Here is a 24995-nt window from a genome sequence, read left to right on the forward strand (position 1 = left end):
CGAACGTTACAGCTCAGCTAATGATGGCATAAATGCCTACATCCCATGCTGTCAAGAGCACGAGCCTCTCATCCTGAGTAGAAACAATCCAGATTGACAAATAGCACTATAGATAGGAGGGAAAAAAATATTTTTTGATTTTGGTGTGCCAAGAAATAGCCCCCTGTTAAACAGCAAATTGCTGTTTTTACACTAGAGTTTCTGTACGGATTAATCAAACAAGTCACAGTATAAAGTGTTAAACAATGCTGGTTAGTGGATTTTGTTATCTTAAATAGAACGTGGCTAGCTGTTTCCCAGTTTCAAGTCTTTATGCTAAGCTAAGCTAACCAGAATCCAGCTATATAAATTGATTTTATGTGCTGACATGGAAGTAGCATCAATCTCCTCATGTAACTCTCATCTCTCATAAGCAAATAAACATATTCCCCAAGTGATTTTAAATGATTATGGTTAATAGAAACCAACTTTGACTGTAAGCAGGAAACTGAATGTGTACAGAGCCACATGCTTTGCACACCATACTGTCTACCCTGATCTCCACCCTAAGAGGTTTAACGATGTCATATATTTCTGCCATTCCTTCTGAGAGACAGCAGCCATAATGGTCATAACAACAAGAGATCACTGTCAGGTCAATGCAAACAGCATGCCTTAATGCTGTTTGTCTGGTGAGGACAGTCTTTACCAGCCATTAATCTCTAAACTGAGGATAAAAATGACATACTGGCTACTTTTTAGAAATGAAGAGATTTTTTTCACAACTTCTAACAGATTGGAGTTGTTAATCATTACTGCCCTAAAAGGAGTTAAAATTGTTTTCAGAATGACAAAGAGAGGAAAGGAAGGATGTAAGACAGGCAGCGTCACACATAAACACATGATAAAAACGCACTTGCACACACCACAACATGTGGGAATACTGCGTGTTTTGTTTGGGCCGGAAGAGATTAGGCATGACAGCAGAGTCTCCTCAGAGAGAGGCAGAGCTCATTAAAAGGAGGTGTGAGAGAGAACGAGAGGGGATGGGAGCACCTTGCACGGCTCTGCTCACCATGATCATGTCTGCATAATCCTGTTATTCTGTTGCAGAGTCACCTCTGAGCATTTCGCTTCCCTTCGCTGTCCTTACCAGAAAAACCACAGCATGACTCGTTTTTTGAAATGCCTGAAACGACGTGCGTTTACCTGACCTTTAACGGTCTCCTCTCCTCTCAGGCAAAAATCCATTTTAACACACCCATGATTATTTGAATTACTCAAGGTGCATTTCATTAATCTTTCTTGACCCGTAAACAGCCTCAAATATGAACACATCACCTGCAGGCTGACATCAATCAAGCGCTCCTCTGGTGTTTTTTATGTGTTCTTCCACCTTACCTCCGTCTCCTGCATTTCACTCCTCTAGCCTCTGCTAGACAGCCTTTTACAGACCCAGACTCTCAGGAGAACAAGCCTTGCTTTTTGTCTGCAATCACTGTGGACACACACTCTCTCTCTCTCTCTCTCTCTCACACACACACACACACACACACGCACATACGTACTTCGGTCCTTGTGTTCAGTGTTTGGAAATCTTTCATGTCTCGACAAAGCTCTTTTGCTGCCTTAGAGGATCTTCCACAAGCACTTAAAATTTCACCTCTGGTTGGGTGAGATTCAGAGTTCACCTCTGTCCCGAAACCCCAAGCACACACACGTCTGTACAGTAAGTCCTGAACTCTCCTTGAAACAGCAGCAGGACAGTCTTCTGCTGCCATCTCAGATTCTTTCCACACACATTCAGGTTGGCTGCCCACATGCGGGAGAGGCTGTCGCCGTTCTCTCTTTTTCCACACTTGTCTTTTCCATTTCTCCTACAGCATCCATATGATGTGTGTTTGGGTAAACAAGGGGGCGGGAGGGTATATTCAGTCTACAGCACCACTACTCTCAAATTCATTCTCTTGTAAAAAAAGTGCTATTTCTCTCTCCCAGTGGACTGTGACCCAGAGCTGAGTTTCTTAAAGATGCATTTGGTGATTTGACAGCTTCAGATGGCAGGGAGACGTAACTGAATTGATGTACAATAAATTAAACAATGTAATGTGAAATTCAACTTCACTTCTGCCTGTTATAAACCTCTGAGTGGGTCCACATCAGGATTATTTAGTCCAGTTGAACCGAACCCCGGAGCGTTGAACCCCTTGGCGCAGTTTGTTTGGGTTGGTGTGACTGCTGGTCTTGAACTCTGGTGCCGACCGAACATCTGCTCTGTGGTACACCTCAAAGGGGTAGTGGACGCTGTCACCTGGACTAATGTCATTGTATGTGTGGTTAAAAATGTTTTCTCTTCCTGTTTTGGTGACTGATGAACTAGGAGCGCATTTGCTACCAAAATGTGCAATAGGGGGACCAACAAACAGAGCCAAAAGTTTGGTAAATTACTGTACCTGATTTATATTCATTAGGTGACAAGAAACTCTAAGAGGATGATAGTGTAGTATGTAATGTTAACACTTTTTGTGTGCATTCTTGTTTTCTGTGATTTGTCTTTCTTCCCCTTAAAGTTTCACTGTATAACATTTAGTGGGATTATTGGCAGATTAGAGCAGAAATGAAATATAATATTCACAAGTTTGTTTTCATTAGTGTGTAATCACCTGAGAATAAGAGTAACTGTGTTTTTGGTACCCTAGAATGAATCGCTTTATCTCTACAGAGGGCACCAGTCCTCATCCACAAGTCTGCTTTGCATTGCCATGTTTCTACAGTAGCTCAGAACAGACAAACCAAATACTGAGGGCTTTTTTAAGGTTACCCTAGGTTCTCCTACATGCTAGGAAGGGAGAGGGGGTGGGGGAGACAGGGTGTTTGCAATACGCAAGCTCATTGCTAAAGGCTTTTCACGCTGCATTTTCTAAGCCCTGGGCTAAGAGTTAAACTTGGGCTAAACCCATTTTCACACACAGATTGTTAAACTGGGGTTAAGCTAAGCACAGGGCCATATGATTCACTCTGCACTTCTACTAGCCTTGGGTCACTGTATGTGTCTGTTGGTACAGCAACTGATGTGAACATTTTACAATATTCTGTGAGTGCTGCGCTCTTATAGCCCTGTTTCACACTGGCACTTTTTAGGCCTGGGTTTAGATGATTTTCAGGTGATAATCTGAAAAACTCAGGGCTAATCCTGCTCTGGAGCAGAGCCAGCAAGCCCTCAGCTAAAGTCAGGATTAGCCAACTCTGGAATGTTCCAGGTTTGTGCAAGTGTGAAAGCTATCTTAGCCTGGGGTTAACAGATCTCTTAGCCAGGGTCTAAGCACAGTGTTAAAAGCCCACTAGATGCCACTAAATCCTACACACTTTTTCCCTTTAATGGCCATAAATCAGTCAATATAGCTTCAAACGTGCTGGATCTATAGATTTCCATGGCTTCAACTGAATGTAAATCTTTCTTGAGGTAGACCTGAAACTGAAAAAGTATAAAGGGAATTCTTTACCTTTGACTCTTTGATCTTCACAGCGATGACCTGTTTTCTCTGACGGATAATTTCCACCAGCTCGTCACACTCTTCCACCAGCTTGGCTTCATGCATGGCTGTGTTCACCTGGAGACAGAAGGAGGGACACATCAGAACATGACTGCGAGATCCCACAAGATGTCTCGTGTCAGGCCAAAAAAAGGGCTGCTTAGGCAAGCACACATTTGCACAAGCACACACTAAATCAACTTGGCCATATGTTACATTTTATTATGCCTGTGTAAAAAAAAAACAATATGAGCTAAACCTTCTTCTTCTTTGTTTGTAGGGAGATTTCTGGATTGTCAGCCTTGATGAGTCATATCACCTACAGACAAAGCACGTCATTTGTTTTTCTATTCACTCTTTCATTATGCATTCTACATGTGAGGAAAACCACAAAAATGTGCACCTGGATTAGGATTAATTTGTGATGAGTAAATGATTTACCACCCTTCATTATATTATGGAAAAGACAATAAATCATTTTCTGTTACAAAGCATACATTCATTTAGGGGTAAAGAAACATAGATTAGGCATTGTGGGTGATAAGAAAAGAGCAAAAAAGTAGGAAGTAGTTGTAATTTCATTTTTCTTACTCTTAAAAATTTCTCTCCCTTGCTGGAGGGAAAGTCTATCACGGCTCATAAAAATGGGTACATTGCTGCTTTATTAAAACCACCTCTCATTCTTGTATGTTACAGTGATATTTTATTATACAGGAAACGCTATCATATACTGAGAAACTGCTGCATGAAATTCATAGTTACACCTCTTTTCTAAAACATGTTTATTTCATTCATTATGAGCCAAAAATGGGTCGAAGATTGCTGGAATATTCAAGTCTTAATTAAAAATCTCCCAAAAAAGAGTCTGTGTAGACACTCATTAATTCAAAGACTGAATTTGCTTACACCATGCCAATTTAATAGATTCTGTGATTATTTTAGGACCAAAGTTGCCAAGGCAACTCATCAGTTCACTGTCTCAGGCCAACACTAAATGCACAGCCAACTTCAAACTTGTGTGGGTGGAGGGGTGTTACTCAGACACATTATTGGTGTTTGCTGAATTGAAATGCTGAACCACTACCAACAGGTTTCCCAGTTGTAAAATGCAATTATGATTACACCTACACCTACAGAGAAGGCAGGGGTTCAAATGAAAAAATAAATACATAAACGTTTTGTTTTGTTTACCACTCAGTTGGCTGTGATTCCTATTCCACCAGTAAATTTAATCTAAAGGTCTGCAAACACAAGTATGTGAGTTAGAAACCGTGTAGCTGCTGTGAATGAGGCAGAAACTTCACTTGGTGCTATGATTGGCTGCACAGAGAGAAACCTTATCACTGCTCTGTCTGCTCCAAGAAGTTTTGCTGTGCACTGACATAAGGATGTACAAAGTTCCCCTGTTCCATCTCAGATAAAGTTGCCACAAAGTTGTGCTGTGAGTGGAACTCCTCCACAGTGATGACAGGAGTCTCCACTATTTTGTTCACAGAAGCCAATTCAGACTAAACCAAAGAAATTACAGATTTACTCCAGAACATACTCGAAAGAAAACAACCCAGTGTGATGACTGTGGGAAGTTTTCACTCAAACTGGCAGCTTCAGAACAATCCAGAAAAGCCGCAGTGGAGAGGAGGAATTCCACCAACCGTCAAGGATAGCCTCTAAGGCCACAAAAATCACAAACAACACTGCTGCTTTAACTGCTTCACTAGCTGCTGTGGTGTTTGTTGTCACAAAAGTGCTGGTGAGTGTTTTCTGCAGTGCACCGACTGTAGCAAGAGTACTGCTGAGCAGGCAACCCTCATACTGTAATGCACCAGAGAATGCACTGTGAGGAAGGACCCTCTTACTGCTCTGACTGGCTGTGTCAAACTTGAAGTGATGCAAAGATTACTTTAAAGTGGCCATATTACCCTTTCTGGCTTCTCCTTTGTGTTACACGTGTTATATAGCTTTTTGTGCATGTAAAAGGTCTGCAGAGTCACAGAGACCAAAGCCCTCGCCAAAGGGAGTTACTCACTCCTACAGAAAACACTGTTCCTGAGCTGCCTGAAATGCCTCGTTTGGCTCAATGAACAAGTGAGGTAGTGAGCGAACGAAATAAGGGATGCCATTAGCGGGAACAATACGAGAAATAAAATGTTATTTTCTGATTGTTTCACAGCAGTTACATTCAAAAGCGCAAGTAAACACACCGACACCTCCGCACATTGCTGACTTTTGTGTTAACAGCCGAGGCGAACCTTCATCCTGTGCAGAATGGTTGCTCATAGACTGAAGAACACCCCTCACACCAGGAATGAGGATCTGCACATTTATTCTCTATACAGACTAAAACAGGGCACAGTCAATACACACCCACAGTGGCAGGCCCTCCCTCAGTCCCCTGCACAAAAGCTATCAATGCTTTGCCTGGAGTTTGCAGCTACATCGCCAATGTGTGTTGTGTGTGTCAATAATTAAAGTCCCCCCTGAACAACAGGTAACCCGGAACTATGAAGACATATTTATTATTAATTCAATACAAAGGTAATACAAGGTTAAGGCTAAGGTTACAATACAAACATCTGGACTGTTTCTTTTAGATGGAAGAGAATACAACACACAAGTTTTTAATGTTTACAAAAAAATAACTCTTAAAGTAACTCTTGGTCGCTATGTTTTACAGAACTTCGACCTCATAATTTGTATTGGCTGGGGGCTACAAACCACTGTCAAACTGGCTGAAGCCTACAAACGTCCCAAACACAGCAAAATACAAGAAAATACAGTGTCTCTGATGGTACAGATGGCACCACATATTCTTGGTGGGTGATGGTTGACAATTGGTATTATTTTTATGAGTCAATAAATTGTTTCTGAGGAAAATCCTACATTAGTATGCCCTCAAGCACGAACAAAAACACTTATATGCTCATTTGAATGATGAAAAAGTGAACAAGACTAAAACCTGCACAATTTGTCTCTGTACTTTTTACGAATAAAAATAATGTCATTTGATATCTTAAAAACGGGCTGGCCAAAGTGGAGCCTGTGGGCTAAAGTTGGCTCACCGAAGGTTCATTTTTGGTCAACCAGATGTTTTTAGTGAGAAACAAATAAAAATTTTAAAATTCCAATACAAATTGTGATATTCTGTTTTATTCTGTGAGGTAAAATGCTTCTTAAATATGTGGAGCCTCGTTAAATATTAATAAGGCAACCAGTTTGACACTTTGTGCAGTAAGTCAGTCATTCAAGGGAACTTGGCATTCTTGTTAACATTACAGTATGATAGGTTTATGCTTTTGGCCTATGACTCACCATAAAGTTTCAGCTTTGGCACTTCAAGAAAAAAGTGTAGGCACCCCTGCTTTGAAAGATGGCAGCACATTGTCTTACTGACATTCTCTTTATTAGTTCTCCATCCCTAAATGTTACAGAGTTGTGACTTTGTGTCGTGCTGCAGACGATCAATCTACTTATCCCCACAACAAAGTTCCACTCATCACTCCAAAAGCTCATTACAACACACAGATCCACTTAAGACTCATAATTCACACACATGAGCACACATGCACGCAGACACACACACACGCAAACACACAATTAATTGTAAAGAGGCATCTTATGACTGCAGGTTAGTAATTAAGCAGGATAAATGCAGCCCCCCAGAATCGCTGTGAATTACAACTACAACTTGGCAGCTAAGAGTTACAGAAACAACGTTCATCTCCGTCCTCCTACTCTTTCACCTCCTCCTGCTCCTCTGCCAGCTCCTGACATTATTATCCAGTCCCTGCTACACAAACACTGTCACCTGCTGCGCATCTCCCTATTCATCAGGCTCCTCTGCAGGTGCACTGAAATCACAGTGCCAACCCCATGTTAAAGTATAGGTCTATTATTGGACTATGTGAAGAACATCTACAGAGACTTTCCGACTGCTATCCAAAAGACTATGAAAACACTGTCTGAGACGGACAGACGGACAGATAAGCTACAAACAGTCTTGAAGCTAATGTAGAGGGATAGTGTGGATTTGAAGTGGGGTTGTGTGACTCATCAATAGTCAGTGTATTAGTTACAGCAGATGGTGGTCAGCACACCTCCAGTTAGGAGAGCTGACAGGAATACCAGCATAGAGACTGAGCAGGACGAAATCAGCAGAAACATGTATTTTAGCCACTTGAAAAAGATCCGACCAAAAATTAATATCAGTTTGAGTGCATGCTATATTTAGAATATTCTTACTGTTTTACCTTAGTTTCAGTCGGCCTTTTTCCAATTGGAAATCGCTGTTATGTAAGCTTAATATTGCTTTCTCCAAATAACCAAGACTGCTCCCACAATCGGTTAGTTTGTTTGTGTTATTGTGTGACCTTGGTGAAACAGGAATAGTCAAGCAGCTCTCTCAACTTCTGTCAGAAAAGGCTGACTGATGGGAAGGTAAAGCGGTAAAAATAGTCTAAACATAGTGTACACTTAAACTGGCTTTGATTCTTCTAGTTGGACCTTTTTTTTAAACAGCTGAAATAGGTTTTGCTGCTGAGCCTGTCCACATCACTTCACTGTTTAATGTCCGTCCTGGTACTCCTCTCTGTTTCTCCAAATGGGGGGCTGCCATCACACACACTATTGAAAAGTATCTCATACAAACCCGCTTCAAATAATTAGAACTATCACTTTAAGATGCTGGAAAGTTTAATAAAATGATCTTATTTTCCAATTTCTCAACAATAATGGCCAGTAATATTTATAATTACATTATTTCACAAACTAATTGGGATTATATTATGTTATGCAGCTGACATTTAAGTGCACCCCATTCAGTGCATCCACTCATTATCTCATGAAGACAAATGAAATAATATAAAATAACAAATATCACAGCCACATGTTGGCACCACCAGCCATAATTACACTCTATTAGGTGAGGAGATGAAATGCAGACATAATTACCAACTGAATAGTATTGAATAAGCCCATCTAATAGATCATTATGATGCCCACAGAGTGCCGAGTGTCAGCAGAATCATTAAATCAAAACATTTGTCCATTACAAACCTGATTCAGGAAGAATAACTTCCACCTCTGGTTCTCTTATTGGAGGGTTACATCGAGCACGTGCTCCCATACATCATTAAGCCGAGTTCAGCTCCCGCATTATGTCAGGTTTCAATTTATTCAGCCATATTTTTATACTGCGGAAATGAGCACTGTATTACTTACACGCCAAAATGAAATAAAAATGAGCTATGCAGCCGCAGTTTTTCCTCTGGCTTCAAGTGACTGACAGTCACCATTCACCACCCACACTGTGCTGTTTCAGCAAATAATGACGGCGCTGATGTGTGTTGCCAAGCAGAGTGCCAGTCACTCAGGTGCTGTCAATCACACCGAGGTGAGCTCGACTCAAAATGAGGAGAAAGTCTTAAACTCCCCTGATATTGTAATTTCACATTACAACATAATCTCTCACTACGCTGTGATTTTGAGAAAATCTGTTAACACCAGATAAATGAACAGTGTGTGTGAGTTTTAACGATGATAACGTCATGTGTATTTGTCACAAGAACTGTCAGAGCTGCAGCACCACAATAACATCACAAGACCTGGCAAACGCTGATAAATTACCCTCCCACTCTGACACAACAAATCCCAATTTATACTCTTAAACTGTGAATCTTGTGTGAACTGCATTGTTCAAACCCACACAACTTTATTTTAAAAATCAATCAAGTCATCCACTGTGGCAGGTGTATAAAGTGATTCACAGGATGTCTTGGCTAAAATTTGACATAACAGTGAACCAAGAAAAAAAAATCCTTGGATTTGAATAATTCATGGTAGGAAGTGATTGAATGAATAGATACAGAATATATATGCAAATACTCTCACAGTGTTAATAAAGGCGAAGGGACCTAAGAGGAGATTTTAATGAAAGAGAAAGAGTTTGAGGGGTTAACGGCTGCCTAATGTTGTACTAGATTAGTGTAAGAAAAACACATTGTGAAAGGCTGTTGCCATAAATCTCGCAACAGGCAGACGGCAACTCTGAGCCAATCAGACAAGATCACATAAGATGAGACATCTATTCAGTTGTGGTTTAGTTATTCTTTCTAAGAAGTTTGATTATAAGTTGGGCTTTCAACAAAATCAGACCCCTGCTGTCTGAGATATCGTGGTTTTCAAGATGACCCCCCAGCGTTCCAACACTTTGCATTTGCACAAGACTCGTTACATCCAAAGATAATTGATTTTAATAATTATTATCTTTTGGGCCATTTCACGTCTTTGTGAGACAGTTTAAAGTGGTAAGATGACAGGAAATGACTGAAAGAAAGATGGGAAATGATGTCATTAATGATGTGTGTCAGCCACACCATCCCAGCAGGGATGGTGTGGCTGACACCTTAACCCGAAGGCCATCAGGGCACATTATCATTTTTATTAAATCGCACAGTCCAATCTTTAGTCATGATAGGGCTAGGAGATATCTAAAGATTAGCAGCTACTGATTGTCAGTGGACTTGTGTCTTAATAACATGATCATATAGGGTCTTACAAAATACTGTAAAAAAAATACAGTTTAATGTTCATAAATTAATAAATCACAAAATAAAACTAGAATTACTGCATTGACATTGTATGCATCTGCCAACCAGCTAAGTTGGCATTAACATGCATGTCTGTCCAGACTCATATGTATGTAGTTAAGATTTCAAAGGAATTCAGTTAAAGTTTTTTGGCTTTATTGATATGATAAGATTCCAGTGAATAATTTCCAGTGAGAAACAAGATGTCATCACTCACAAGTTTTTATGCAGAACATTTTGAAGTTCCTGCGAAGTTGGCTTTAGACCTTTTGTACATAAAATTTCATCATTTCATCATTTTATCCTGTGAAACATTTGTGAGAACTTTGTCATAAGTACCGTATGAAATCTTGAGTTAAGGCTAAAAACTTGTTTTGTGAGCTCACAGCGACCTCTGACCACCAAATTCTAATCTGTTTATTCTTGAGTCCAAGTAGAAATTCGTGCCAAGTTTGCAGGGGTACTTGTACTTTTGTGAGTAGATTTTCAAGTCTGTACTTTTACTTGAACTTAAGTATGCATTACAAGATACTGAGGACAATTTGAATTTATATCCAAACCTTTAATCTGCATTTTAGTAACCAATCAGGTGATCTGATCACAAATGGGCCAATGAAAACCAGGAGATTTGGATTGAAAACAAAACAAAATGCTGTGGCAGCACACAGTTGATGTAAGGATGTTAATGATTAATTAATGATCAATCAATTAACTGCCATTAAGAATTTAACCAATAAAAATGTATTCACGGATATTTAATCAGGGCAGGAATTGAACCTCATTTGTTGAATAAGGAAAATTAAACTAAGACTAAAAATGGGAAAAAGAACACAAACACACAGAGATATATGTATTTATATAGAGAGAATTATATTACTTGATTACCAATTGTTTTCAACCAATGGTTGAGAAAAACACACAAAATTTGCAACCCTAGATTGGAGAGGTGTTTGTGACATAAAGGGTTAACAGTAACTAATACTCTGGGTAGTTTTTGCAACAAATGCTTTGTACTTTTACTTAAGTATATTTTTTACACCAGTTGTGGCTGCACAAGTTTGAAGAAATTCGCTCAAGACATTCTGGAGATATTGTGTTGCATATGGACAGATGAAAACATAATACTTCTGGCAAAGGCTGCCACCAGCATGGAGACATAAAAATCGTAATTTAATGTTAATAAGCAAACTGCAGTTAAAAACTAGAGTAAAAACTAGTTAAAACTCATTTGTGCATTTGTGCAACCTCATTAATGCACTGAACATTATTCTTTTAGATTTGCTTATGCACACATTTGCCATATTTTGCAAACAGCCTAACAGCACTCCCACCAACTCCAAGATGTGGACACCTGGGGTTCAAACTGCAGGCAATAAGAACCGACAATTGAACAATGTATGGCTCCCAAAATGACCTACTCCAGCCAAAATGGTTCCTATTCAACTTAATGAAGACTGGGCCAGGTTTAGAACAGCTGTTAACCTCTTGCTGACACCAAAACCTTCACATCTTGAATCAATTCTGTGCTCATTCCACTCCCATCAGCCTCTCCTGCCTCCTATACCCCTGTACTTTTTCTTCTTTTTTCTATTCTACTCTTGTCTGCCTGGTCCCCATTCTGTCTGCTTCTCACTGACCCCCCCCTTTTGCTCTTTCTCTCAGACGTGATCTTCTCAAACAGATGCAAGGATTCAGTGTGACAGCTTTATCTCTGATGCTGTCCACAAATTCGGGGATAGTTCCCAGAGATTTATGACACCCGAGTGGTACCTCGCTCTAAAACAAGGAAGAATGGCTTTATGGATGCAATAGAGTAAAAGAAAATGCAATGGCGATGCATATATCACGGATGTTATGTCAGAGAGAGGTGATCATTGGAAGTACTTCACTGCCGATGAATTTGAAGACCGGCTTTTTATATGCTAACCAGATTTACTTACATAACATCAATCACTGATAAATCATCAAGGATATTATCATAGAAGATCCACTGATTGCAGCATCAGTCTGTCATCAGCAGGTCAACTGCTTTGATCCAGCCTGAAATATACCAATAGCTATTAGCTGGATTACCTTTAAATTTTGAACGCATGGTTCCCAGTGGATAAACTCCTGCAAAACTAATTCCCTCAGCATCCCTTGTACTTTGCGTTCAGTGCTAAATATCAAATGTTAGCAAACTAAAATGCTAAACTAACATGATGAACATGGTAAATAACCTGAGCATATGAACATGTTAGCATGCTGGTGTTAGCATTTGGCTTAAAGCACTACTGTGCGTACAACACACACATCAGAGATTCTCAAAGTTTTGATGACTGAGTGCCACTTTATCGAGCCACTATATGACGGACGGATGCACAGGAAAGCTCACAAAAATGTTATATGATTTATGATTGGTCTCTTAATGGCATTTAAAGGTTCAGATTATTTGAAGTGGGGTTGTATAAGGTACTTATGGTCAGTGTATTAGCTGCAGTAAATGCTGGTCAGCACACCTCCAGTCTGGAGAAGCAGAGAAAAGTTCCAGCATGGAGGCTGAGTATTGTACTACAACAGACATGGTCAGCAGAAAAATGTAATCTTAAAAAAATCTATATCTTTTCAAGTGTACGCAATATTTAGAATATTTCCACCACTCTACCTTGCTGTCAGACAGCCCTTTACAGTGGTACTACATTTTCTAACTGTAATACTTCTGTATTCCTACCTGCCTGTGTCGCATGCTACACCGCAGATCAGCTGTTTGGGTCAGAGTTACAGAAGTTTATGGAAGAAACAACAAATACAAGAAAATAAATATGAGTGATTATGACAGTGACAACAAAATGCTGTTCACTGTAAAGACAAGAGGATATTTCTATGAACCATAGTGTACAGAAGAAGAACTTTTGCAGATGGAAACTTGGGGTTGTTTTTCATAATCCTTTTCAGAATCACACGCAAATGCGGAGTTGTACCAAACTTGCATGGTGAGTGCTGACATATAGTTTCAGTGCAACTAGTTGCAGCTGTCTAAGACCAAAAAACCCCAACTAAACACTGTGAAATATATATGGTGAGCAGAACACTTGTTTGTTTCAACAGCCTGAAAAAACATGTACATTCACCATCTTTTAAATGTTTATAATTCACATTACATTCACAAGGTGCCACTAGCTGTTTGCAACCAGTAGCCTTTTCCAGCTGATGTTCCTAACCTGACGCTCGATAGGGAGGGACAGTTTGATGCAGTAGCCAAGTAGTGTATAAAATGTATGCTATTTAAAGTTAAAATATTGAGATGGAATTCAAACACTGTATAATGTACATACTTTGTGTCAGATTCGGGGACCGCAATCTATGTCTGAGGGCTGCCATGGGCCCATGGCCCGCGTCCTTGACAGATCGTCTTCGCTTTCACTGTAGGTAAAACATTGTAAATATAAAAGAATGGACTCGACAGATGGGAAGAATAACAATGCCATAAAAACTTTACGCTTTGAAAAGCGATAATTTTATTTCATTACATGCCATTATCCCACCACATTGATGTCCTCATCTTCGCCTGAGAGTGGAACCACAAATGGCTTTAAAAATCTAGCAAAGACAAACAACACCAGCAGCCAGTTGATCTCACTGATGCTCCGGCAGAAAGGTAAAGAGAGGCGAGATGAGACCTGATACAGAGGATTATGCAGCATTACAGTCATCTCCACACAGCTGATTCATATTCTGCACACTGTGGGATCAGCTTCAGTGTACATAAACCTAGACAGGTCTTGGCTAATGACTTAAAGCTCATTGTTTAATCAGTATACATACATGTCTGAAGATTAAAACCCACTGGGCTTCTGTCTGATGTGATTCTTTCCTTTTTCCATCAGTCCTAATACACACATGCTCACAACCTTAACAGGGAGCTAATTTAGTTTCCGCCCACCTGGCAACACAATTCCAGGGGTTGGGAAACTGGCTGTTGCTTTACTGCTTCCTCAAACAATGCTTACTTTACATTAGCTGTGTCTAGATGATGTGTGCCCCACCGTGAGACAGCGTCTGAGTTAGGCAACCTAGGCCTTATTAAGGAGTGCCCTTATTAAAAAGCCGCGAGCGCACACGCCTCGTCACAACACGATCTCTGTTTCAGGAGGGTTAGCTGAACCACTGCCTGAGAAAGCACAAACACACAGAGTTAAGAGTGAGGTAAGTGGGGCAGAGCACGATGGAAAGACAGAGAATCTGATCAACTGTCAAGCTGCAAAATGAATTCAGAGGAGAGCGATGTTAAACGCAAAATCAAGAACTTCACAACCCTGACAAAGTTTCCAGTCTCAAGTGCATCAGCCTTTAAGGGGGTATTATGTAAGAATAAAAGACGACGCTCCCTGGGAATTACATGAAAATCTGCTTAAAATTTGTACGTTGTTAACAAAAAAAGTGTGCATGCATCCTTTGAGATGTCCACTGGAACAAGAAGGGAAAAACTCGTGCTGCTACAAAATGGTGCTCGGCATGAATTCGGGACACATTATCAAACTTTACAAACCACAGCAGGGATTTTGCTTATAAAGTGGGTAACACATATTTTTGAAAGTATAAGCAATGAGGCAACAGATGCACATTAATAAAGACTGACTGATTGTTGTGAGAGCGGAAAGAAGAAAATGAGAGAAGGATTTTGCAGACAGTGATGTGCATGAAGTATATACAGTTGTCACATGCTTATACGGATCCCAAAGCTTGGGACAGAACTAGACTTTGGTGGTATCTGTTTTTTTCAGATCTCCTGACCTTTCTGACATTTTACTGGGGAATATGGTATTATCAAAGTATTTGTGTAAAATCCACTGCAAACAGTACTACTAGTTTATCACTATAACACTATTCCTGCAGCTGCGAAACAACAACTGTACATTTACCGCTAGACCGACAACTTCGATGCTCACCTTTTCCTCTGCTCAGCCTCAAATAGGGACAGAGGCATTTTTCATTTTCAGTAGTTGGCCTTGTAACTTAATCTTCCAGACACCATGTTTCTCAGCTCACCTGCAGCTGCCTTGTCCACCAGGAGAGAGACTGACCTCTGGTGCTGCATACTGTGAACTACAGTACATCGCCTCAATACACCATCTTCACATCAGTTTAAAAGAAAGATAGGTGTCTGTGTTTTTGATGGTTATGGAACTCATATTGTCTGCATTACACCCTGGTGTAATATAATACATTCCTGTACTGCTGTTTCGCTTACAGTAACCAAATAGTCCACTCATAGTGTTCATTATGAGTCTTTTCATACATATGAAAAAAAAAAATTAACTACAGTAGGTTAATTCTGTTTTGTTTTCACTTCTAAGCCTCAAGCAAAGTGCAGTTGCCTATGACTCCAGGCTCCTAGAGATTAAACCCCCATGCCTTGCGATAACACACCTGCCTCTGCTGCTGCCAACGTTTGCACATTGAAATGATGACTTTTTCTCTCAATGAAAATCGTAGCTTCCTCGAAGCTTATGACAAACTGCCAAAAACAAGCCAACGAGGTGCAGCAGCCAAACTTGGAGTTTCTGAGGCTACCTTGTGTTGTCTAGTCAAACAACGAGAACTCGTCTGCTGGTGATGGAGACGGAAAACAAATGCGCCTGTGGTTGAAGCTGCCCTTGTCCAGGGACTGATGATGCCTGGTCATGTAATGCCCTCTTGAGCAGGCTCTTGGTGAGAGAGAGAGAGAGCAGAAGAACTGGCAGCGAGAGAACAATTTCAAAATTTCCATAGACTGGTTTGAGCAATTTAGACAAACAGAACATTGTGTTTAAGAAACTGCATGGCTGCTGAGGCTGACACGGCATTTGAAACAACTGTACTAGCTTTTTATTATTATTATTTGAATTTTATATTATTATTTTTGCTGTAATAAATCAGAGGTGGGCAGAGACTAAATATAAATACTTTGTTACTGTACTTAAGTAGAGTACAGTAGAGATGCATATTTTTTCTGTTAATTTTACTCCCTACATTTTAACACAAATATCTATACCTTCTGTTACTTACACTTTTTAAAGGGGCTTGTTAATTTAGTTTTAATGCTTTTGAGGGGAATTATTGATTATTTTTATTTTGTGTCATTGCGCACCAGCTTCCCAACATCAAGATCAATTTCAGTCTAAATGGATGCAACAGTAACACATAAATGATTCCTTCGTCTCTCCATCAGTGCATTTTACGCATGACTGATGTAACAAGATGAAAAAAGACACAAGAAAAAGGTGCAACGAGACAACAGACACAGAGGCTGCGGAGAAAATGTGAGGTTCAGTTGTCTTTGCACAGAAATATCTGGTACAAATGTCCTTCAGAGGGCTACTTTTTATTTTTATACTTTGAGGACATTTCAAAGCCCGTTCTTACTTTTTAACTTTCACTTGACTGAAGAAGTTGAATCAGTACTTCTGCTTTTACCAGAGAACTTTTACACAACTATCTGTGCCTCTCCTTGAGTAAAGACTGTGTGTACTTTTGCCACCACTGTAATAAATATAAAAATGTCAATTAGATGGTGATCTGTATGGGAAATAAACAAACAAGCAAACCAAAATGTCATAAGAGTCATCTGCTTATAGTGATAAATTTGACCTGGACAGACACAATTACTGTCGCTGTTTCCATTATACACAGGACCAGCCACTCCGAGAACTAAAACTAGAAAAAATATAGTCCTACAATCACTGAAGTGGACGGAGGAGTTCACACCATAACTATAAAGCTGCAGTTCAGACTCCACCATCCACTTAACTTTCAATGATTTTAACTAATTAAATTATCTGAACATATTTTAGTATCCTAAACCATCTTAAACATATTTTAAAATGCAGACAAACAATATGCAGATAACCTGAACTATGAGTATCATCTCAGCTTTTACTTTGGCTCTGCTTTCAATTTCAGTTGCCATTGTATCAGCATCTATTCAGTATGAAAGTGTTTTGTTGGGAAATGTTCTTTGCCAAACAGCCTCACTGAGTCTCTTCTCCGCTGCCTTTTAATATCCAGCCAACTACCTGGCACTGAATGGATAACGCTGATGTGTGTTAGCTCCTTAACAATCACCGCAAATGCTCAACAGTCACGCCATTCGCTCAACATTTTCAATGCTGAAAATTATTCTGAATGTCACTAAGCACAGCAACGGATTTTAACAATCCTACACCAAATATTGCGATAAGGAGAGAGGCCTCGCAAGAAAGAAACATCCTACACATCATCAAGTGAATGCATCTTTTCTAAGACCGAGGAGAAGATAACTCCCCAAAGAGAACCCCAGGAGAACAGGCCTGCACCGCCGCTGTGTGTGCTGACACACTGAAAGCTGATTCACACTGTGTTTGATCATATCTTTGGCACCAATACAATATGATGCAAACAAGGAGGAGAAGGAATCCAGGTCATGCTCAAAACCCTTCAGAGATTTTTTACTTTGCACAAACTTCTCTCACTACACCAAACCTCTCTCTTTTTTTTTTGTTATCCCCAGTCTGTGTTATATTGCGTTATTGCTGAGCGTTTTCTTCCGTGCAATGCCTGTATCTGTTTCGGTCAAAAGATCACTGGTTGTCATGCTAAAACTCACATCCTCTTCTCCTCTTCCTCCGCTTGCCCTCCAAACCCTGTTCTTTCTCTTCCTTTTCTTTTACCTTTTCCCAGTGGTGTATTCAGGCTGTCTGAGGGGCAGGGGGGAAAAATCCAAATCCAAATGCAGGTGGGGACCAGCGCACCAAAAGTTGTGATGGCTTTATTTTGTGACTTATATACTGAATTGGAAGGCACACTGGTCACCTTGGAGGGCACTTCTCCATGTTTTCTCCACTGGAAGGGCCATTTATCCATGTGTTCTCAATTGGAGGGGCACCATACAGGGCACTGCATCATGTTTTCTCAACTAGAAGGGCACCCTGGGGTCCATTTCATCACATTTTCTCAACTGGAAAGACAGCCTAGCTGGCACTTCACCGTGTTTTCTCAACTGGAAGGTCACCCCAGAGGGCACTTTATCATGTTTTCTCCACTAGGAGGGTACACTAAGGAGCACTTCAGCATGATTTCTGCACAGGAAGGCATCCTACAGGGCACGTCATCATGTTTTCTCAACTGAAAGGACACCCTAAAGGACACTTTATCATGTTTCCTCAACTGGCAGGGCACCCTAGGGACCACTTCATCAGGTTTTTTGCGTTGGACGGCACACTAGAGGGCACTTTATCACACTTTCTCAACTGGAGGGGCACCATAGGGATCACTTCATCATGTTTTCTGGAAGGAAGGCACCCTAAAGGGCAGTTTTTCATGTTTCATTTACAATACGGGCATCCAAGAGGGCACTTTCACAGCATTTTTTGAACATGGGGGCAACTGAGTCCACCGGTGCCCTTTTCTTTTTCTCTTTGCTGAATGGCTCCACAATTACTTTCCTAACATTTCCATCTTTCTCCATCTTCCTTCTCCTCATTTGTCCTCTCACCCCACCTTACCTCCTGCCACAGCCACTGCCCGTGAATGCGAAATGATTACACTCCCTCACTCCTCACACACGTCAACAATTAATCTAGCTTTTTGACACTGACATTGCACAGGAAAAAATAGCTCTGAATGGGTAGATACAGGGTGGGAAAACACATAGTTTCTTTTGATAATTTGCTTAAGAGTCAATGGAGCATGTTTCCACCCCCCATGCTATCGCTCCTCATTTCTTCTTGATGAATAAGTGATGAGATTCTGCTGTTGTTGTTTGGCGGTGGCACAACATTGGTATGCAGACAGAGACAAAAGAAGACAGACTTTTTTTTTTTCTCTGCGTGCGTGCGCTGTCAGCGAACAGTTTGTCTGTACTTAATGAATCACGCAGCGATCATTTAATTTTGATTGGGTGAGCGGCTGCAAGAGTTATGTTTCATGGACCTCAGAGTGGCTCAGAGAAAATGGAGTCAGGCCCAGCTAATAAGAAATGAACTGCAAAACAGAGTGATGGCGGCACCAAAGTGCATTTGTCCTCTGTGGCCATTAATGTCAAATCTCACGGAGAAATGATGGGGTGTTTATTAAGAGTGAGTGCGTTTAGACAGAAAGTATGTGTGTGTTTGTGTGCATGTTAGCGATTCAGCGCAGGCAACACTAAGCATTAGTACTCTCTGGCTGGATTCACACACTTCCTCCATTAAATCACAGCATGAGTCCAAATGGAAGAGGTCAACAGTGACAAGACAAGCTGAGGTGTAATCTGCAGACAGGTAGGGGTTCACGCTAGGATACCAGAGTGCAAACACTCCTCCAAGGTTGTCACTAGATCAAACCAGGTGAACGGTGAAAAATTACAGGCTTGTGACAAGTCAAACAAAGTTTCCACTCAGAAGATATATATCATTTGACAGATAATCTTATCTTCTTTGACTTGGCAGCATAATATTTCTTGTATGGGTGGTACCACTGGGAATTAAACTGTTGAGTCTTGCAACAATAATTCATCCTTAAAATTATATTCAGCACAATAAAATGCATGAGGACCAGTAGATTGAAGATTTTGCTGGTACTACCCCAACCTTCATCGCTTTATATTGTTCTTGTCCCGCCTCCAGCTTCATATATCTCTTAACATGCTCATTTAATTTTTTTAAAATCTGTATGGTGTAGAAAGAAATTAGAAACAGCTAATTATCGTGTAGCATATGATTTATTTAAAAGGGGTAAAGAATCATTTCTGAATGTTGACAAAATTTCAACAAAATTTCAACAAAATTTAACTATTTGTTTTGTTTTAAATTACAACAAAAACAGTAAAAACTGTTTACAAGTCTCGGTCTTTGAATTTTCAGAACATCTGGTACGTAAATGAAACACAAGATGATGATGAGTAGCAAAAATGTGCCCAAATCTCTTACAGTTATGGAACAAAAAATTCATTGTTTGTTGGTTCGGTCATGAAAAAATTGAAAGGATAGGAACAATAAAATAAAACGCACCCTTCCAAGCACTGTGTGTTCAGGAAGTAAAGATCTGCACCCACATTGTTATTATGCCAGACTAACAGAGCAGCCCACGGAAGTTGCATATGTTTAACTCGCTGTCCTTGTTGGAATAAAACTGATCATTTTAAAATGTCACCACTTATTTTGTTTGTCATTTTATTTGGGGCATTTTTGCAAGAAGCAACTGCCTGCCAAAAACCCACAGCCAGCTGTAGGTGTAGTCCTATTTATTTGTGCGCCTATGACACACACAGGTATGCACATTTCAGGTTATTCAACCACTGCTCCTACAGTGGCAAGTTTACATACATTACAAAACTATAGCTGAGCACACAATTAAATATTAGACTGACTTTCTGAATAGTTTTATCATTTTGAGGATATTACACAGCTGTCTCCCTCTCTTTGCTGTGACTGTGAGGGTGCATCAAACTTTTCTCATTCATTAAATATCAATACAAAAACTTTGGCCATTCTAATCGCTTTTATTGGCTCCTGTGTCTCTGAATGTGAGGCATACAGTGTCTATTGGTAAAGTCTTACTCCTTGTAGAAAACAACTGGAAAAAGACACCTCTCACTGCAAAAACTGTGCTCTAATTGAGGCCATATGCTTTATTGATGATTGGATCTTCAAGCCCTTAAAAACTGCAAATATTCTATTTCCTCACTTGGTGAAAAAAAGTTGTGGAGTGTTGTTCTGATTCACTCTAGCAGCAACTAACCCATTTTGGAAAGGCAGTGGGGTTCCCTCCAGCAGCGGGGTTCCCTCTAGCACAGATTAAAAACCCACAGGTCTGGGTTGGACACAAACACACTGGAGAAATTCTGAAGCAATTTATAAGAAAACTAACTGTTGTTTATGTTGACCCAACATTATCAGAGGTGTTTTTTGGGGGGAAATGCGATTGTGATGGGTTGTTGTATGGCAGTTTTGCTAGGCAGCTGCTGTCCCCTCTCCACAGTAGTGTATACTGAATCTTTTAGCGATACAGAGTACCACACTGGCTGACTTTCCCATCGATGAGGACCAAACCTACCTTGTTTACAAGGTTTGGTTGAAACAGTGATCTAGACGTGGGACGATATCTGATCTTATGACACACTAAAAGCATTACAGCATCTTGAAGGTAGGGACAATTGTACAAGAGCTTTTGGCGTTAGCTTTGTCCACAGTGAAGTGGTCATTTAGATGTTTGAAGTTGTCTGAATTACATAACTGCCCCTTTCAACAGTTTGAGAGTGAAAGGTTGCTAAGAGCTACCACAGCTCATCTTTTGTTCTTGAGTCATGATTTGAGTCACATTGCTTGGAGAGCAACCATCGGCAAAGTACAAGAGGTCACTGAGATGCTAACTGGTATATGGCGTTCTCATATTCCATCAGTCACTGGATCAAATCACAGATAACGAGATCATTCTGCACAAATATATTCAAACAAAGAGATTAAATTTAATTTTTGAGAAGTCATCATTAATGTATCTCCTCCATTTCTTTGGTTTCTCCATGTCTTTGGCTTCAAAGTAATTCTTCAGTATGAAATGTAAGAAAACAGTGTTCAATGCTGATCTTTTATGAACCCACAAATCTGGAACTGAAATTCACTTTCAATGTTGAGAGTTATCAATATTTGATTCAGCCAGTGGGGGCAGCTGGAGTGCTGATTTCATTGCTAGCCCAGCCACAATCATGATCCAGGTGAAGTGAGACATTAAAAAACAATGAAAGCAAGACAGACAGGGATGAAGGTCCAATTTATATCACTGTACTCCTTCAATCGGATTGTTTCAGAGTGAGAGACAAAGTGTGAGGAGCGCAGCATCAGAGCAGTCACCGATAGCGAAGGCAGTAAACAGCACACGATCAATAACAGTGACAGACTTGGGTGTGAATATGTCTCTGAGAGAGACAGAAAGAAGATTCATGCGGGCTGAGGCCTTAACCAAACCCTCTGAACCCTTTCTGTTCTGAGTTGTTCAAAGGCCTGGAACCAAAAAAGTGAAACCCTGGCTTCTTATGAGATTGTTTCTGAAGCTTGACGCATTGGAAGAGCTGAATGAGGGACTGCAGGGGCTTTAACTAAAATCCAGGGTAGCTTTAGTGGTGTGACAGGGGGAGATAAGTTAAGTTGACCAACTACTTGGGGCTCGGTCACGTGCCAAATTCCACCCAGCTTAAGATCCCCGTGGAAATCCAACAAAATTTAATAACTTTCAGAGTCACCTAATGACACAAAGCATAAAACATGTTGCCTACCTCCACCTGCTGACAGATCTGTATCAGCTTGGCCATTTGGTTCTCCAGTTCACTGTTTCTCTTTACCAGGTTGGTCAGGTTGTTCTCCAAGGTTTGCTGTTGGGAAGGAGAAGGACGAAGGAGCGGGGACAAGGAGACAAGACAGAACATTAGCATATACGTCAGAGTGTTCATTGATGACACAGATTTATTGTGTATTTAAATTTTAAACATTCAGCTCGCCACACTCTGGCCCAAACCTGGTTGATTACTTATCATAATTTTGAACCAGCAATTGAGTGCCAAAACTGACCAATCAGAATCAAGAATTTAACAAAGCTGTGTAACATGATGTCTTTCACATAACATTTTTGGTGACATCTCATACCCCATCATCAACCCACTAAGTACTGGTTCATACTAGAGCTGCAACGGTTAGTTGATTCAAGAAAGAAAATGAATTGCAGACTATTTTGATGATCAATTAATCATCTCAATCTTTTTCCAAGCAAAAATGTCAAACATTTTCTGATATTAGCATTTTATATGTCAGGACTTGCTGCTTTTCTTTGTAATTTCTAACAGCAAATGAGGAGTCTTGGTTTGACAAAAGACGCAATTTGAAGACACCATGTTGGGCTGAGGGAATTTGTGAAGAGAAGTTTTTTTTTTTTTTTTTTTTTCATTTTATAGACTAAACGATTAATTGTGAAGATTAATCGATGATGAAATTTTTCGTAGTTCCTATGTTCATACCCATACATAATTGTATTTATACTGAAAGTGTAAGCAAGGATCGCAACTGTTAAAGATCTGCACTGTAAGGTTGCACCTAACCTCGGTGGTATTCTGATACTTCTTCTTACTCATCTTACTAATGATATGAGCTAGTAACTTTTTGGGGTCACCTTCAACAGATAAATGATCAACTGTATGAGTGATATTGAATAAATGATCATTATTAAAATTGCTTTCTGTAACAACAGGAGATATTACTGGTAATACAAGAGGTATTTTTATTTGCTTTCTGTTGTTCCATACTGACGCTCTTCTCTGTTCCTTTTTCCCTTGACTTAATTTCCTGAGGGTTGCTTTAAAACACATGGAAGTCAGTCAAAACAGTTTCTTTAGAAATGTATTACTGCTGTTGTTCAGAAATAGTCATTTAAAATTAGTTCAGTAAATGGGTCCAAATGGTATAAAGGTCTGTGAGACAGAAAAGGTGTAGTCCTGGTAATAATTATGCAGGATGGGTGCAGGATGGAGCATTTCTACCACAGTGGTCATGAAAGAATGCTGTAAAAATTGGATACTATATTTTTTCTTCTGAATTGAAAGCGTTTTGAAATACAGAGTGACACTTTTTGTACAATGGCACATACAGTATAAACTAAGGCATAATCAAAAAGGGAAAGAGAAAGCCTCACTGACTGTTTATTTAAAACAAAACACAGGTTTTTTCTCAAAGGTTTTCTGTGTTGAAAGGGTCTTTTTTTATAACCCACACCTGTATGGACTTTGATGATAATTTTAAAATTATATAGCTGTGTAAATATCAGGTTTACAAAGAAACCTAAATACCTTCAAGTCAGCATTTAAAAGAAAATATACTATTTATTGCTGCCAGTATGAAAACAAATTAAAAATTCAATCTCATTCTGTAATTAAATTCTTTAAAACAATATCAAATGCTCATATAGCAGTTTTACCTACAATCATCTAGTCTGAAACGAGATGATTTAACTGTCTGACCTTGACATCCTTTACTTTAAAGCCACAAAAGCAACCATAGGATTCATGAAAAACTAAATCAATCAACCTCCAGTGGCAAATGTAATGATCAAACACTCAATTACTATCCCTTAACTGTGACTGCTTGTCAAATGCAAAACAAAAGACACACACACACACACACACACACACACACACACACACACACACACACACACACACACAAATAAAACACATATACGATACAAAAGATGAAAATGGAAACAAGCAAATAGCGAGCCAGGAATAGAACTGCCGTTCAAAAGGAAGCAAATCAACGATGGCGGCGGCGACGATGAGCATCAAAACAACAACAACAACAATCACAGCTGCAAAGAGGAGAGCAGAACAAAGCAGCAGACAAGCGGCGGGTGTTTGAAGTAGCTCTACTCATGCAAGTGAAAGGGGGGTGGGCTGGACGAGCACCTGGCCACGACTCTGACTGTCTGACTGTACCTCTGTATTTGCCTGTCCTGTCAGTCAAGACAGGACAATATCTCCTCTGCCTGTCGCTCAGCCTGATTCACTCTGTCTGCCTTTTGTCTGTTTGACTTTGCACCCGCTTAATTATTTATCTGTCTGCTTATCTCCCTCCCTGCATCCCTTCCTTATCCGTTCAGGTGTCTACCTGTGTGCCTCTGCGTCCAAGCAGCAGGGATCAGGGGAGGATGAGGGGGGAGGAGGGTCGGGGTGGGAGGGGGGGTTGGTAAAAGGCAGCCAGGGAACTCACCGCAGCGCTTGTCTTTGAAGCCTCCATTACCGCATCTGACACTCTGCCCGGGCTCACCTGATAAGCCTACGAACACACACACACACATACACCCACATAAGTGCACACATAAACGCACACACAGACAAGTCTAGTCGCACAACGTCTGCCACCTAAACGCACAGCAACTGAAG

At 40.2% G+C, this 24995-nt stretch overlaps 1 protein-coding gene across 5 annotated transcripts in view; it reads right to left on the minus strand.

Annotated features, from left to right (window-relative positions):
- The window catches only part of mid2 (midline 2), a 230590-nt gene that overhangs the window by 41765 nt on the left and 163830 nt on the right, over positions 1-24995 (minus strand). For 4 of the 5 annotated variants that reach the window (XM_084719044.1, XM_084719045.1, XM_084719043.1 and 1 more), the window contains 3 exons: positions 24823-24888; positions 22344-22439; positions 3483-3590 (listed from right to left, as the gene is read on the minus strand). In XM_084719044.1, coding sequence (XP_084575170.1) covers positions 3483-3590; positions 22344-22439; positions 24823-24888 — 270 coding nt within the window. The remainder of the gene's footprint in view (positions 1-3482; positions 3591-22343; positions 22440-24822; positions 24889-24995) is intronic. The other variant, XM_084719048.1, reaches the window with a different exon arrangement.

Source organism: Lutjanus erythropterus, chromosome 5, assembly GCF_056507025.1.
Source record: "Lutjanus erythropterus isolate fLutEry1 chromosome 5, fLutEry1.hap2, whole genome shotgun sequence".
NCBI classification, from domain to species: Eukaryota; Metazoa; Chordata; class Actinopteri; order Lutjaniformes; family Lutjanidae; genus Lutjanus; species Lutjanus erythropterus.